This window comes from Haemaphysalis longicornis, unplaced genomic scaffold (assembly GCF_048455015.1).
Source record: "Haemaphysalis longicornis isolate Haplotype H1 unplaced genomic scaffold, Haemaphysalis longicornis Haplotype H1 scaffold_2, whole genome shotgun sequence".
Classification (NCBI taxonomy): domain Eukaryota; kingdom Metazoa; phylum Arthropoda; class Arachnida; order Ixodida; family Ixodidae; genus Haemaphysalis; species Haemaphysalis longicornis.
This window is the reverse complement of record NW_027526295.1, coordinates 43,411,104-43,427,145: the sequence shown is the minus strand read 5'-3', so window position 1 is coordinate 43,427,145 and position 16,042 is coordinate 43,411,104. Positions and strand designations below refer to the sequence as shown.

General features: G+C 44.4%; 1 protein-coding gene and 1 long non-coding RNA gene across 3 annotated transcripts in view; one reads left to right on the top strand and one right to left on the bottom strand.

Annotated features, from left to right (window-relative positions):
• LOC144168852 (uncharacterized) overlaps window positions 1–16,042 on the bottom strand; it is a 223,233-nt gene that overhangs the window by 57,998 nt on the left and 149,193 nt on the right. The window contains exon 2 of the long non-coding RNA XR_013322261.1: window positions 7,412–7,489. This is a non-coding gene — a long non-coding RNA (uncharacterized LOC144168852). The remainder of the gene's footprint in view (window positions 1–7,411; window positions 7,490–16,042) is intronic.
• LOC144168848 (uncharacterized) overlaps window positions 1–16,042 on the top strand; it is a 57,141-nt gene that overhangs the window by 22,230 nt on the left and 18,869 nt on the right. For both annotated transcript variants that reach the window (XM_077697834.1, XM_077697835.1), the window contains exons 6-8: window positions 5,018–5,053; window positions 13,460–13,513; window positions 15,321–15,374. In XM_077697834.1, the coding sequence (XP_077553960.1) occupies window positions 5,018–5,053; window positions 13,460–13,513; window positions 15,321–15,374 (144 nt within the window). The remainder of the gene's footprint in view (window positions 1–5,017; window positions 5,054–13,459; window positions 13,514–15,320; window positions 15,375–16,042) is intronic.

Below are 16,042 nucleotides of genomic sequence, written 5' to 3'. Positions count from 1 at the left end.
AGATAAGCCAATACCAGCATAGATCAGTAGAAGGATACAATAGTATACCTTCATCTCATAAACCACGAATCGGTGTACATTTGGATCGTTCGTAGATGCGTTTACGTAGTGTGCAAGACTTCTTGGAATGGGTCCCTTCTTCGTTGGCTATTTGGGACTTTGTTGGTTTGACGATCAATTGGGCGCACTTTCAGCCAAGGTTGAGGACACTTTTAGCAGAAGGTTTTGACACATGTTTCATGCATTTGTGATGTTAGAAAGCTTTTTCGTGTCGCTCAAATTTCTTTAGAAAAATATGGTACATTTTATTAGTAATTGTCATTTATTTTACGTATGCACGCTGTGTGAGAAAGACCAGGCCATTGCAGGCCATTGCAGGACTAGACATGCAGATGATAGAAGACAAGCGAAGGAATAATTTCGCAGAGTAACACTGATTTGCAATATTGAAGGCGCCACAAAGTACCAAACCAAGATCAAACAAATACACACCAAGAACTGGTTGAATCTTATATAGTACACAAATATACCTCCATAAGGGGCACGCGAGTGTCTTCAGCTTGTTAGTGTCACGGCTCGATATTTAAGAAAGATGTATTTATTAAAACAGTTATGTGGTAAAATGGCCTAATAATTAGCGCGCGTTTACTTCTGTTTACAATGAATGATGGTGTTGCACGCTGTGGATGCCGTTGTGACGACGACAACCGCGGTGGATAGTTTAATCAATGCGTAGAAGAAATTTAAGAGAACCGAGTGGCAGGGAGCCGTTCATGGCGCTAATCCCAAAAATGGCAAGCTGGAAGAAAATTTAAACTCGTGGTCATATTTAGCGAAGATTTAGCGAGAAGGCTGTATTTTTTATTGATTATAATTTTGCAAAATCAGATGTTTTGTGAGGGCTCCAGATGAGAGAGCCGTTTTCAAGTAAATGATCTACTAACGTTGGGAAAGTTAAAAGTTTAGTTTTCTTTTGCTGCAACACTTAAAACGTGTCCCAGGTATCTAATTGTCTGAAAAACTTTGTGTTATAGGTGAGATCAGTGTACTTGGATGAATAAAAATATGAGTAAAATGAAGGCCAAGGTACTTACATGCAGTTTTGGTTTGTGAAGGACAACCATTGAAGGAGCACAGAACAAATGAGCAGAAAACCGATTAGAAAATGTTATGGACACGGTTTTTTGTAAATTTACGTATGTTTGCCGAGTCTTGCACAATGCACGAAAAGTGAAACTGAGTACTTCAAACGGAACCGAGAGAAGGAGCGATACTTACGAATACATTTTGCGGGTTAAAGAAGTCGCTGTGTGTCACTATAGTTCGCAATAGTAACTGATCAGTTTTGAGGGAGTGAGTGAATCAGTTATGAGGCAGTTGTCATAATTACTGGGAGACGGAATTTTATGTTCAAAGAAGTAATAAAAAAGACATCCTAGCTAACCGGACTTGCAAAAGTTTTTTGATTTAGAATTGTTGGTTTTTAATAGATTGGTGTTGGGTGAAGATCCTTTAGTTTATGCAACATGGCACCAGGCCGCAATGAATTTTCTTTAGAGAATGCGGATAAAAATGTGGAAATGGCTTCTTTACACGTAGTAGGAGCTTGTACCGGTGTTTTCGAAAACATAGTAGCAATATCAGAGCCCGACGTTTTAGCAATCGTCCAGACAATGCGTCCTGATGCTTTATTTTCTTTACTCAGGTACCCGCGACCGTAGAGATGCTTGCCTTGTGCCATACAAAGATGTCTCTATTGGTGATGGGTCGGGAATTATCTGTTTCACTGACTCAGAGGTGCTAGCCCATTTCTGCTGGCCTTTGATGAGTCTAAATGCAGTGGAACCTTTATAATACGACCTTCAAGGGACCGCGAAAGAGCGTCGTATTACCGGGTTGTCGCACGACCGGGGTGCAGGTAAATGCCGGCCTGGCATGACAGTCTCGTACGACAGGTGAGCTACGAAAGTATTTAAACTACTATATTTAGCGCGTTCTGGCATGATTTGCGAACCTTGAGCTGAAATCTCAAGTTTAAAAAATGCCTATTTTGTCCCCCCTACCCTCATTAGCGTCCTAGCTAGCCTGCCAGCCAAACCCCCGCGCTACGCGACACCGGCGCCATCCGGCGATAGCCTGCCAACCCCGCGCTTTGCACGACAGAGATAAGGTTGAAGTGGTCCAGCAAATTAAGAGGGTAAAAGCGAGTGTAAAACTTCCAAGACTAAGCGAAACGAACGATACTACAAAGCGGAGACGAAAACAAAGGGGTATTCCCGTGCAGGGTGGAGACAAACTTTGAATGGCACCGCGCCGTCACTATTGGGTCAAAATCCTACAAGACACAGGAATGCGAAATAGATATTGACAAATATTCTCGACTCCAGCCACCACAGCGCATGGTCACGACGATCGGGGTCGGAAAAGGCTTCCTGAAGCTCCTGGTGGAAGTCGGTCCAGGACGTGAATGTAGCCTCATGGTTCTCGTACTAAGTACGAGCGCCGTCTTCCAACGAGTAGTAGACGTGCCGCAGTTTGAGCGCATCGTCCCACTGATTAAAAGTGGCAACACGCTCGAAGTGAGCAACCCAGTATTCCACGTCCTCGAAGACATCCCCGTGGAATTTACTGGGTTCGCGAGGCTGGTAAATTACCACCTGGGGTTTGGCCATAACGGGCCCGACGGGTTGGGAAGTTGCGAAGGGCCGGACATTCAGGAGGACGACCGAGCTGGCGCCGACTGCTCCGATAGACCGATGTGTCGATGAGACACAGCCCTTCTGGGCTGGCACGGGACAGTGCTCCCGGCATCAGAAAACCCGGCTGCTCTACCGGTGTTGCGTCTTAGTAGACGGGGGTGTAGTCAGCAGGATGGAGATGTACATATTTATTAGGCGTAGCGACCCAAGAGCATAGGCAGCACGGCAAGTCTCAGCGAAGAAGGCTGAATCAGTCTGGCCCGCGAGCGGTGGACGTCGTGGTCTTCGAACCCCTGGCTGGCCAAGGAGAGGGAACGTAACACTCGCTGGGGATTGAACACTGCACGGCGACCACACACACCACAAGCAGGGGATTGCTGCTTGAAAAATATCCAGGTGAAAATATAATTTAAAGCTCCCGAGTAAATCGCTTTGCGGCAAAAATGATAGCGCGGTCTTGCTACAGTGACTTCCTGCGGCAGCGAGCGAGTGACCCAAAATGGCTGCGCCATTTTGCGGTGGGCGCAGGTTATTCGTGGCAACCTAGCAAAGAAAGCAGTGGAGTGACAACGCGGCTTTGGAAGAAGCTGATAAGCACAGACCAGAGATATCGGGAGAGAGAGCGTCGTTAAAGGATGAAACTTGGATCGAGTGGACTGCGTCGTATATTTTCGCATTCGTCGGTGGCTCGATAGGACCTTCAAATTCACGGTCCGCCTGCCTGAAATTCCACTTCTCACGGTTCGCGCGTTGGCGTACTGGTGCAGCGTGGGGCCGTCGCAGGTTAATTCCCGCTTACGAGTACCCGCATGTTTGCTTGCGTCTGTTCAGCAAGTGTTCTGGCCCCCTGCGGGTCTTTGTAAACCAAGCAGCGTCAAACGGGGGTTCATAAGAAAGAAAGGGCGGGACGAGGCGGCCAAACGGTGTAAAATATGGGAAAAACGCCGGTTTATCCGCCTAAAAATCCGTCGTATGAACCGGACCGCATACGACCGAGCGTCATATCATCGGGTTTTTGATGCATTTTTTCTATGGGGAGTTTGCTGGGGCCGCGGTGATCCGTCGTAAGAAGCGGGTAGTCGTACGTCCGGGGGACGTACCAGTGGGGTTCCACTGTATATAAGGTGCCATTGCGGTAACAAGCTGACCAGTGCGCCTTTGCAAAGCTCCTTGATACAGGATATGGTTTTGCCTCGATCAGGGCTATGAGACAGTCATCGTATATATCCTGTGGATATAAATCACTAGTAATTCAGGCACGGCTAATGTCTGTTATAATTAAGTCTCGGAGAATTGTCTTGACAAACCCTATGAATAGCGGTCATCACGCCAAGTAACTTGTTAGTTAGAAATGTCGTCCAGATCCTTTTTTTTTACTCGCATGTAATCGGACGCTTACAACTTTGTTATCACCAAAAGTAAAATATCTATTTTGTGGCAACCTGAAAGTAGAGAGTTTTCTTTGAGCAGCGCAAAAGCGGCTAAAACTTGCGAAGTTAATCTTTAGACCAAACAAAACGTACTTGTGCAATTCTGGGACAACATAATCAGAAGCTGCAATAGACAATTTACTTAGAACTTAATCAGAATGTTTTCTGCGAGAATTAGCGCAACACAAGTCTTCCCGTTTGTGTGTGGGTTATGTTTGATAGACTTTGTGACAACATGGCTAAATAGGCTCGAGGATTAATTGGCACATGTTAGCATAAGTATCGCTGCTGCAAAATGTGGGTCAGGGGTTGGTAGCAAAATTTTGCTACCAAAATTTTGCTACCAAAATTTTGGTAGCAATCAGGGGTTGGTAGCAAAGAGCGAACGTTCTTGTGGAAGAACAGCGGGGCTGCTTTTAGGCAGGAGCGTGCATGCATTCACTTGAAAGATTTGCATCGAGTCATCAGGGTAGCGTGAAGTTGGCTTGAAACACCGGTATATTCATTTTGCCATGGCACATGCGCATTGTTTGAGAAATCCAACAATGCCGTCGATTTAAAAGACATACTTGTTTTGCACGCAGAAGTGCGCGAGTGAATAACGAACATTCACAAGACATCTTCTGGGGAGCACCAACAGAGCCATCGCAGGCCGGAAAGCTTCTTTTCCAACCGGCGATGTTGAATTGTTTGCATTGCGTGCAAACGATTAGCCTGTATTGGAGCGCATATAACGCATGGCGTGTTGCGACCTGCTCTAACCGCCCTGTTAAGGCCCGGTATTATCGTGCTGCGTGTTTGGAACCATTTACTGTGGCTGCACCTTCAGGGTGCGAAGTATAATACCCGACTAATAATTGTGTGAATTACCGTCCTGTGTTTTTGCAGGGGCACGACGGACTTCCCGGATTCGCTGGCGCAAAGGCAAGTGTTCCTCTGTTGAGTCTATACCACGTCAAGCACTCATTGTATAGCGACGGCGTGCCCGTTGTAGGGCACCACCGTCGCTTTAGCGGACAACGCCACATGTGGCAAAGCGTTCGCCAGTGGAGCGTGGAGCTGCTGCGCAGCTGATTCCGGGGGGTGAAGTTAGCGCTGCGGCTTGGTAATCCTAAATATTCACAAGGGGGTTTCAGACCGGGAAATCTTGGGAAAAGGGAAAGCCTTCCTTTACGTGCGTAGCCTGCCTAAGGCAGGCTCCGCACATATTTATCAACTACATATTGCAGTCTGCCGACGATGCCCTAACACCCAATGCGCGAAGCTACGATGTGACGCTGGAAGTCAAAATTTATTCCTCCGTGTATTTGTTTTAATGCACAAAACAAATTTTACATGCCGTGCAATCAAGGAACAACTTTGCAGCTAAATGCTTGCGCTATGTCTGCATGAACGGCCGATTCAGGCATGGTGCGCCCGTGGCATACGGGAAAACACTCTACTGCTGTGATTTGGCAAGTTAATTTTAGAGTATATTTTTAGAAATATTTTTGTTTTTCGGTAACCGCACGTACACGCTAAACAATGCCAAACATTGTGATTTTGTAACTTAATTTAAATTTTCAATTTTTTAAATTCGTTTAGTTTTTTCTACAGATGATGGCTGACAGATTAGGCTATAAGCAGCCTAATTTGTGAAACTTTTGTCTGTATTTATTTTATTTTGTTTTTTTTACGATTTACACGTACCCTACTACAATGATTAGATTACATAAGGGTCACTGTTCGCGTTAAGCACCCTGCAAATAATTTTTACTCTTCAAGAAGCACAGGTTGAGGTTATTAACACACTAGTGTCACATTTTTCAACGCCCTTGGCAGTCTGTCGGTGCTAGCCTTTTCTTGTTCAAAGTGAGACAATGAGCGGTTGCAGCTTAAGCTGTGGGATTCCTCCAGTAATAGGTAGTCAAAACCGAAAGAACTCACTCAGACTAAACTTTTATTCACGCTGTACTCACTTCAACTCACTACAACTCACTCCAGCTCATCGTACCCGAAATCCCTCGTACTCAATCATCACAAGGTCATTTGTAATTGTACTTACCTGTACTCAAGCTCACAGATCCGCGCGAGTAATCGTACTCGTTCTGTACTCACCAGTTTTCAACTCATATGTACTCACTCGTATTCATACTCAATGTGTACTCACGAGTACGTGTCCTCATGAATACTCGTACTCTATCTGCGCTCATCAGTATTCGTACTCAATCTGTCCTCACGCGTAAGCAACTCACCTATACTCGTACTCATGCTCAATCTGACGATTACTCGTACTGAATTTGTACTCACTCGTACTCAACTCATCTGTACTCACTCGGACTCATACTCAATCTGAACTCATGAGTTCTCGTACTCAATCTATACTCATGAGTATTCGCATTGAAATGAGTATTCCTACTGTACTCAACACATCTCAACTCACGAGTACCCATGCTCAATCCATATTCACCAGTACTTGCACTCGATGTTCACTCTCAAATACTCGCATTCAAAATTATTTGTGCTAATTTGTTCTAGAAATGAAGCACTTGCATGCATGCCCTGAACTACGTCAAATGACTGCACTAGGTAAAACAAGTGCAAAGGCTACAGATTGTTCACTTATTGCTCTAAAATGTGCGTTATTAACAAACGTTGATTGATTTGATTGATTGTAGGGTTTAACGCGCCGACGCAACGCAGGCGATGAGGCGCGCCGTAGTGGAGGGCTCCGGATTAATTTTGACCACCTGGGGATCTTTAACGTGCGCCGAAATCTCGAACACACGGGCGTTTTTGCTTTTCGCCTCCATCAGAAGTTATTAACAAACGTAGGGGCGATTGTGGTTCCTTTTTAAAGTAGCAGTAAACGTTCATTATCAAAGTAAAATGCTTGTCTAGGATGATTTAGACATCACCAGTTTAACTATCGCAAAAGTTTCCCCCACACGAGAAAAAAATTTCTGAAAGGCAATGATATGAGACCAGCCTAGCCACGCTCAAATACAAGCAGTGTCGAGAAGTTTCCCGAAGCGAAATCAAATTAATATTTCGTCCGTGCAATGACAAAAACTGAAAATCAATCAAAAGCACAATTATTAGCAAACACCTTGATTTGTGACATAAAAGACAAGAATATCTCACGGGCCGGAGAAACCTCAAGCATCCACCGCTCACGCCTGTACTCACTCGTCAGCGTACTCACTTTTTAATCGGGGTTGGTACTCACTCATCATCGGACTCACTCGTCTGTTTGAGTTAAAATGCATACAAATGACTGTACTCACGACTGAGTACGCCTACCTGTGCCTCCAATTGCCAATAATGCGTGGGAAAAAGACGCTAGAGAACGGGTTCTGCTCCGAGGCTCTCGTGCTGTCACTACAAAGAAAGAGAAGGCACAAATTTTCCAGTTAGATAAAAAAACTGTAAAATTCCACTGCGTTTTTATGAATACACAATAATCAAACAGGTGCGGGCGAGCTTTTCTCTTCAAACCAACCGTTTCGAGGTGTCGTTCCTTGCTGCTGCTGTGGAAGCCATTCCGACCGGCTTCAGACTGTTGACGGGTTTCTGTAGCTGTTAGCGCAGCCAACATAGCACGTCAGACTACACGCTGTTTACCCGGATGTACTCCCTCAGAGCAATGTCTAAACATTAAATGCAACAAAAACAAAGGAAGCTCAACGAAAAACACCCGCAGGCAGTGTATTCCAATACTCTGACCCATTCCAGTAAGCAGAGTAGCGCCTAGAGGCGGCGTCACCCGCCCAGGTGCCCGTTCTCTATAAAAAGAACCACTTAATCCAGAGTATCCGAAGAATGGAACAAAATAGTTCTCATGAGTGGAGTGAGGTGATTACAGCCACCACGTTGGCCGGGCCTCCAAGGCGGGAGAGGTGGCCTAGGGAGAATATCGGGTGGAGAGGGGTAATGAATGCTGGATGGTATTCAGCGTGGCTAGGTGGGACGAGTACTCTATCTTGAAGAGCTGGTAGTTTTTCTTCCGGGGTGCTTGAAGAGTGTGCGCTTGCTTCCACCCACAGAAGCGTCACTGTCAGGCAGATCTGTATACACTAAAATCTAAGGGTAGGGAAGGATAAGCAAGTACATCTGGGCTTCATCAATTTTGCAATAATCATTAAACTTCTTGAAATTTTTTTTTTTAGTTTTTAGGTACGTTGGTAAGGTCACACAAAGTCAACACGGAATTATGAGGTCGAGTTCTCTAGGGTCGAATGAATAATGCTCTCAGATATTCCAGAGCCAGAGCCGGCGGGACCCATTGTTCTTCCGTGTTTTTTTCTCAAATGCTTGATTTCAGACGTTTCCTGGTTTTCTTCAGAAAGCTTAGCAGGCGTTGTCATAAGAACAAATTTACGCGTCAAAAATGACCATAAAGGAGATGAGAGAAAAAAGAAATTACGCTCCCCTCCGTCAAACGATGCCGACGGTTGAACGCGAAGCTTTCTCCTAATGTAATATTTGATTGTCGTCGCAGTTTCACAAACTGCTTCGATCATGTTGACATGGAGCATTTCACATTTGTACATAGTGTGTATGATTTGTTGACCGACCACCTGACGGGTTTCCTCTTTTGAACGCTTATGTGTGCTTGCCTGAACTATGATGTATTTATGCTTTTCCTAACTTCAGTGTATTCTTTGTTTTGCTTGACTATGTTGTCGTCGTACTGTCACGCTTGAGCGTATTCTCACATGTAATAAAGAAAAACAAAAGTTGACATGGAAGAATTGCAAAGACGCCGATTTTATAACGGGAGGGACCCAGGTTCGATTCTTATCACTGGAAGTATTCTTTCTTTCCCTTCGGCGTATTCGCGTCAAAGATTTCATCAGTTAGAACACTAAAACTTCGCTTAAGACACGGTAGGGATACGTGAGGTTGCTTTATTTGCTTTAGAGAGACCAGCAGTTTACAGGCGGTCCCAAAAAAAGCGAGAGATAGAGAAGGCGCGAGGTGTTCAGGCACAAGGTGTCTTTAATTTATTGGTGTAGTTTGAATGAGTTTAAATCAAATATGGGGATAAAAAGTTTTGGCTACTTAGTGAAACGGGAAAACTACACTATGAAAGAGGAATAGACGAATTTTTTGACAGCAGGAGGCTGTAGGAATGGTGGGATAAGGCTCGGTTTCGTGTGTGCGACACTGGAGGTTCTGTTTTAATAGTGTAGTACATAGCGAGCCCTGCTATTTTGTACAAATTCGCTTGCGCTGGTTTGGTCTTCACTAGAGTTTGAGTTTCGGCTACTTGGTTCATACGTGTCGGATAAGCCGCCCCCCCCCCCCCCCGAAAAAAAAACAGGAAACCGCAAGAAATACAACACGCGAGCGCTTCCTGTAATATTTACCACTAAGGTGTGGCTTACTTCCTTTAAGGTAATTTGCAGTCAGTCCGTGGCATATTCCAGCTTTCATTGAGCCAACGCTTTGTTCGGTAGTAGTTTTAGTTACAAAGGTGCTCTTGAGAAATTCCGTCGGAGGTAGTCAAGCCAGCTCTTTGTTGAGCCATTAAAAAAAAATTACAGCTGTCCCACTCAATGTGAAAGCTGTCGGAAGGGCTCAACGGTGATTCACCATAATGGGCTGCAGCACCGTTATCCACTCACTGCTGTCACCCAATGCATTTCAAATTTCCCGCTTTCGCAGTTCCCGCGCTCCCCCTCCCTGAAACTGCGCCAGCGGGAGTTCTGTTCTTTTTGTGCTTGCTTTAATTTCGTACGCTGGAGCTGCTTTGCGTAATTTCGAACGTGTAATTTTTTTCTTGCGTGGCTGGAGCCTATCTGCATCATTTCGACCGCGTCTTTTTTTTTTATGTGCGGCTGCAGCCTTTCTGCGGCATTTCGAACGGGCCATTTTTTCATGCGCGGCTCGAGCCTTTCTGCGGTATTTTGAACGAGCCATTTTGTCTTGCTCTGCCGCTTTTTTCTCTTACTATCGTGAAAACCAACCCAACGAGCATTTCTAACTAAATGAACACGGGGGCTGCGGGTTGTATACACAGATTTTGCCTGAAATGTACCTGCAGTTTTCTTTGCGTTAAACAATGGCGAGATGTATGACAAGCGCCAGCTGGTCCCGAGTTTCGAACCGTTATGACTATTTAAACCGCGTGGTTCCCGAAGCCTCAGCGTGAGCCCTTAACGACGGTACACGAGGCTCTACTTGGGACTGTTATCTCGCTGCGCTGCATGATTCCGGCTGTCGCATCGACCGTTAGCGAGCTACGACGACAAGGCGAGCGCATAAAGTGCTCTGCAATTAATAACAATGCAATGATAAGGTAGCATATGAGTAGTCTTCGGTGCGCATGTATATACACTTGCTAGTGCCTAGTGCCACGCACCACATTTTTCACCAAGATAATAAAGCGTTTAGATCTGGTAATATACATGTTCGGTCGTAGTTGGAAAATATTTTTTGGTAGATTGCGCAGTCATTTGCTAAAGAGCTTGTGTAAAAGGATAACACATGACGATGCATGATTATTAAAAAACACACAGACAAAGAACCTAACACCCAAAATTGCGGAGCACCTGAACGAAAGCTGTGGCTTGAAATCATGACATTTAGCTGAAACTATCTCAGACCAGTGATTAAAAAATCGTAGTGACGCAACAGGTTTGCGACCGAGTTTGAGCATACAAGGTTTACGTACAACCAATTTGTGGTAAACTGCCGAACGCTAAATAAATCGAAAAATGTAATGAGAAAGTAAATCGTGCCACATAATGCCGTCAAGTAGCAAGGGGAGATCATCCGTGTTTCGCCTAAAGACGTATTTTGGGAAGCATTCCAGATATTAAAAAAAAATATGAATCCGAATTAGTGAGTTTATGCATGCCCGATGATATTTAATGTCTCGCTGGGAGTAGAACGTCCCTGTAACAAAACAGGGAGTGCTTGTGACCGGAACACCTTCGCAATTTTGAAACAAGCCGGAAGGTCGAATTTGTTGAGTGTTTTATGACAATGTTGCCCGTCATGATTAACTTGTTGGAACGTGTATTGCTTGAACTATTACGGCACATTGCGTGAAAACCATTGGTGGAAGACAGCTTGAATGATTTAATTAATTTTGATTTGATTGGATTTGATTCGATTTTTCATTTCTTGGCAAAAACCAAGGGGAGGCTGAGACTCAAGCCGAACGTGGCCTAACAGAGGCCTCAGCCACCCGATTTACAGCGTACATAACAACACGTCTGTATTACCTCCCACCCTTCCCGCATGTCGAAAATGATCGGTAATGTCGTAGCAGGGAGAGGGAGGCAGGAGAGGGCAAGGGTTTTGGCACATTTTACTTGCAGCTGTGGCATTGGGAAATACTGTACAATGGTGAGGATGAATAGCTGTTCTATCGAAGTCAGCCGAAGAGCGTGCGGCATTTCGTTACATGAACCTTTTGTGTATTTTAGCAGGGTTTCATAACTTTTCGACGTTATAACTTTTTCACATTCGCATTGCTTCAAGATGAACGCGAATACAACATTAGTGTGGAACAGTATTGGCAGTGGGATTATACTGCCATGGACCGGTATATACTTACATAGGGTACAACTGGTGTTTATCGTCATCAGTGGCATGACCTTATTCAGCGCACAACGAGGTATTCTTACCAAGACATTCAGTATCGTGTAACTGGCGCTGCCCCAATTCAATCTATCCCCGTTACTGTTTCACGGGCAAGTGTATATGCTACGCACCATAAATGTTTACGTCGTGGGTGTACCCATGATGCCTGTGAATTATACGCCCGTGACATCGGAAGATGAGTATGCCTGTATTTGAAGCCAGAAGCGTCAGTCGTCAGCAGCCAGAAAGCTTTGGTAAGCGAGGTCGCTCTGTCGGGATGCGAGACCTCTCCATCTAGGTCAGAAAGAAACACTTCTTGCGAGGCAGCAACCAGGCCAGTGAGTGGAGAGCGTCATCTGCGGCCCCGCATAATCAGGTGGCGTTCGCCACGCGGGCTGCTATTCGCATACAGCTTAGTGAAACGACTTTCAATTTTACACGTTTGCGCAGATACCGTGGCCTTGATAATTCGCGTTGCGGGTGTTTGAAGGTCTGCGGATCTATAGTGCACCAGTGAAAGTGATAATGCTTTCGCATTCGAAGCGGAGAAGCAGGCTTTGGTGCAAAAAAGGAATGTTTAATGCCCGAAAGAACATTTTCGCTTGTGATATCCCGCCAGACTCAATTTTTTTTCCTTTCCAATAGGGCCAGGGGTCCTTCTGCGGGAGGTAGTTTTTATGTACAGGGATCTTTTTCTGTGTCTATAAATTGGGCCTATCAGCAATTTTAATGAGTGTTTTGGCTGACGTAAGTTTTCTTTCAACACGTTCTGGTAGATCTGTACAGCACAAATATTTTTCTACTAACCTGAAGGGCAATATCACGTGACCTTTCTAATGTACTTCGTTAGGACCACGTTCGCCAGCACGTAACTAATGCCTGCTTCTGGAATGTTTACAATGACCCGGCGCTGTGTACTCTTTTGATAAGAGGATTGCAAGGGTATCCACGAGTAGTCACTGCGTATGCACGCTGACATGTGGTTTGCTTGGATAGACATTTTGGCCTATTTTTCGAAGCGAGGAGTTTGCTTAGTGACAGGAGAAACAGGTGCTTTAATGATGTATGGAGGGTTTGACAATATTTTAAGTAGTTATTCAACCGTCACATCAAAAACCTTTGCAGAATGTTGATTGTCAATGAAAAAATCAACAAGCAAGGCCATAAAGTGTAAGAATAGCCAAAGTTTAAGAATCTCACAGACGCAACGAAAGTGGGTTGGCTAAGTAAAAAATTTCAGTGTCTCATTTGGGAAATTCGACCCCTGACTGCTGCCACGAAGCATGCAACTGTCACTTTACTAGGACAGTATTTTCGGCAGACCAATAATATTTCACGCCCATGTGCAGATGATGAGTGGAACGGGCTAGGTACACCTAGTACGGCAAACAATGAAGTATTTCGAAATTAAGCTAATATTCAGCCATCCATGTATAAATATTTGTTGCTACCCGCCACGGTGGCTCAGTAACTGAGGCGTTGTGCTGCTGCGCCCAAGGACGCGGGTTCGGTTCTCGGACGTGGCGGTCACTTTTCAGATGGAGGCTAACAGCAAAAACGCCCGTGTGTTCAAGATTTCGGCGCACTTTAAAGATCCCCAGGTGGGCAAAATTATTCCGGAGCCCTCTACTACGGCGAGCCTCATTACCTGTGGGGCGTCGGCGCGTTAAACCCTCAATTGAATCGAAATATCTGTTGCTTCGTGTCGAGCTTTTTAAAATAAAAGCGCCTATGTTTTGTCATTTGCCATTATAGGGGGATCCCGGATATCCTGGGCCGCCTGGTATTCCTGGGTTTCCTGGCCCAAAGGCAAGTAATCCTTTGTTCACGTTCACGGTCGAGCCGCAAATTTTAGTCATGCAACAGACAGCGACACTATAGCACAGCTACACTGAATAAGCCTAATCAGACCAATATTTCAGTGAAATTGCTTCACATAAAATACACAATAAAAAGATTATTACTACACAGTTGACAAGGTATATGATTTACAAATAAGGGGGTGAAAGTGAATAGATAACACTACAGCTGTCTTGAAATATATTATATGTAATGTGAGGACGTTTAGGAGCAGTTTATAAAAATAAATATTAAAACATTCTTCTTTGCAAAAGCAAACAAGGCTGAAAAGCGGCTTTCGCTCGGCGAGATGAGGTTCCACGCTCAACCAGTCTACTTTGCGCCCACATTGAACATGCGGCCTTAACCAGTGCTTGTGGAACTTTCCCGCTCAGTTAGCGTATGCTTCGAACTAGGCTTTGGCCTTTTAAAGTTTACGCCTTGGCAACCTGACGAACCGGAGTGTGTGCACCTTCCGCATCTCTTGGGCGTTGACAAGATATGTGGAGCACATGCATGTACTCCGTACGCCTCATTGATGATGCTTCATAAAACCTCGAAAAAAAAGTTTGGAATTGGTAATACAAAAGGAAATGTTTTTGCGCCAATGTCAAGGCATAAAAAAAGAGTTTGGGGAAAGAGCGGGCATGCGGCTGGAAAAGTACCCATGTGCCAGCTGCAATATTTCTTTGCTAGAATACTGCGTTCCAAAGACAGCGACAGATGAGAGAGGACTCGCATTTCTCACGGAAGGTGAGAATGTGAGAAATGTGAGAAATGTGAGTTTTTTTTGGTGCGTCGGAAGACATCTTTGTGCGTCGATATTCAATTGTTTATTGCAGGAGATCATTGGCGAAGAATCCGAAGTTAGGGGTAAAGGCAGTAATATTTTAGGCAGGACACTCGTTTTAAGCGCTGTAAAAACTAAGAAAATAGAATTTAGTTTATTAGAGTATTTGACTACGTGAATACACTGACAAAATTCTAAGCTGTTCCATGCTAGGCAAATGTTCGCTATATGCATAATTATGGGAATACCGGATACATATGGACTGAGGGGCACGGAGGCGTAATAACAGGAAGTATCCTTTTCGAAAACTGGTGATTCAGATTATTTGTTAGAATAAGATCATAAAGCACAGCTTTAGCGTTTTCATCTTCAATTAAAGGCAAATCGAAGGCCCATAGCATTTTGTATACTGTTTAAGTACGGAACTGAGGCGAACTGTTTTGATGCTTCAAGAAGTCTTATGCAGAAAAAAAAAGAAAAAACGACGGGATATTGTTCAAACACTCAGCACTATTTCAATACTATGTGTTCCTAAAAAATCTCAATTTTTGGTGGCGTATAACAGGCTGCATGAAATCTCCGTATGCTCATATTTCTGCATATACGGCACGTTTCAGGAGGGTGTGCAATTTGAAGAAAATTGGTCAGTCGAGCGGTCAAAACGAAATTTTCTCAGTGTGTTGAGACGTAACATGAAAGTGTCTCTACTAACAGTCCTCCTCCCCAACACTTTCGTCTCCACACCGTCTCCACAATACGGCATAAACGAGTATCTGTATTTTGTCTCCACAATACAGCATAAATGAGTATCTGTTTGGCGTTACTTTGCATCCTTTTGCAGCGCAACTAGCGAAGTATCCGATGATCCATACTGTGTCTCCAATGTGGTGAAAACTGCATTAAGCGATGTACCACGGTGAAAGTTGCGCATTCGGCAGTGATTTTAAGTTTTGTAGGTCTACATGTCCACTGATGTTGCAACTGCAGGGCGAATGCGCGGACTCTTTTTTACGTGTACCACCTGGACTACCTGGTCTAAAGGCAAGTGATTCTATATTAATACTGCAAATCTACTATTTGCGCATCTCCTGGTTGTGTTGCAATGAGCTAGTAATTGTGTTAAAATTTTATAACGGTACGCAAAAGTGGTTGTACGGTTGTTGCATTAGCTCACGCAATATAATTAATAAAAAATAAATCATAGGCAGAGCTGGAAATAAATTTTGCCGTAGGTGCTTAATGTAATTATTTAATAGAATAATTTCTGAAGTCCGTATCCTTTGTATCTGGTTTTTGCGGCTTGGGCTTCCTAAGAATAAAAGAATAGATATAGGAAAATAAAACCGCATATGGAAGTTGCCACAATTGCCCAACCTGCAATGAAAATTGTCCGCCATGTGTTTACATGCCGCGGGGTTAAAAAGACGGCAATGGCAGAAAGGGAGTTCTATTTCGGTGTGTTTGCTGTTTAAAATTTCAAATTCCTAAAACCCAACACTGGCTTGCGCAGTGTCCTCCATGTGGAATTGCTGTTTCCCAAGGAGAAGATAGTCTTGTTTTGACTGAAAATAACAAGAGGAGAGCATAAGTGCCGTTAAGCTTGGGAGAGAACGTGCGGCAGACCATAGAAGTAGTCATAAATGTTCTGCTTACTTGCCACACATAAATAACTTTGCATTCTTAACCCGCCGAGGCGGCTCAGTAGCTAA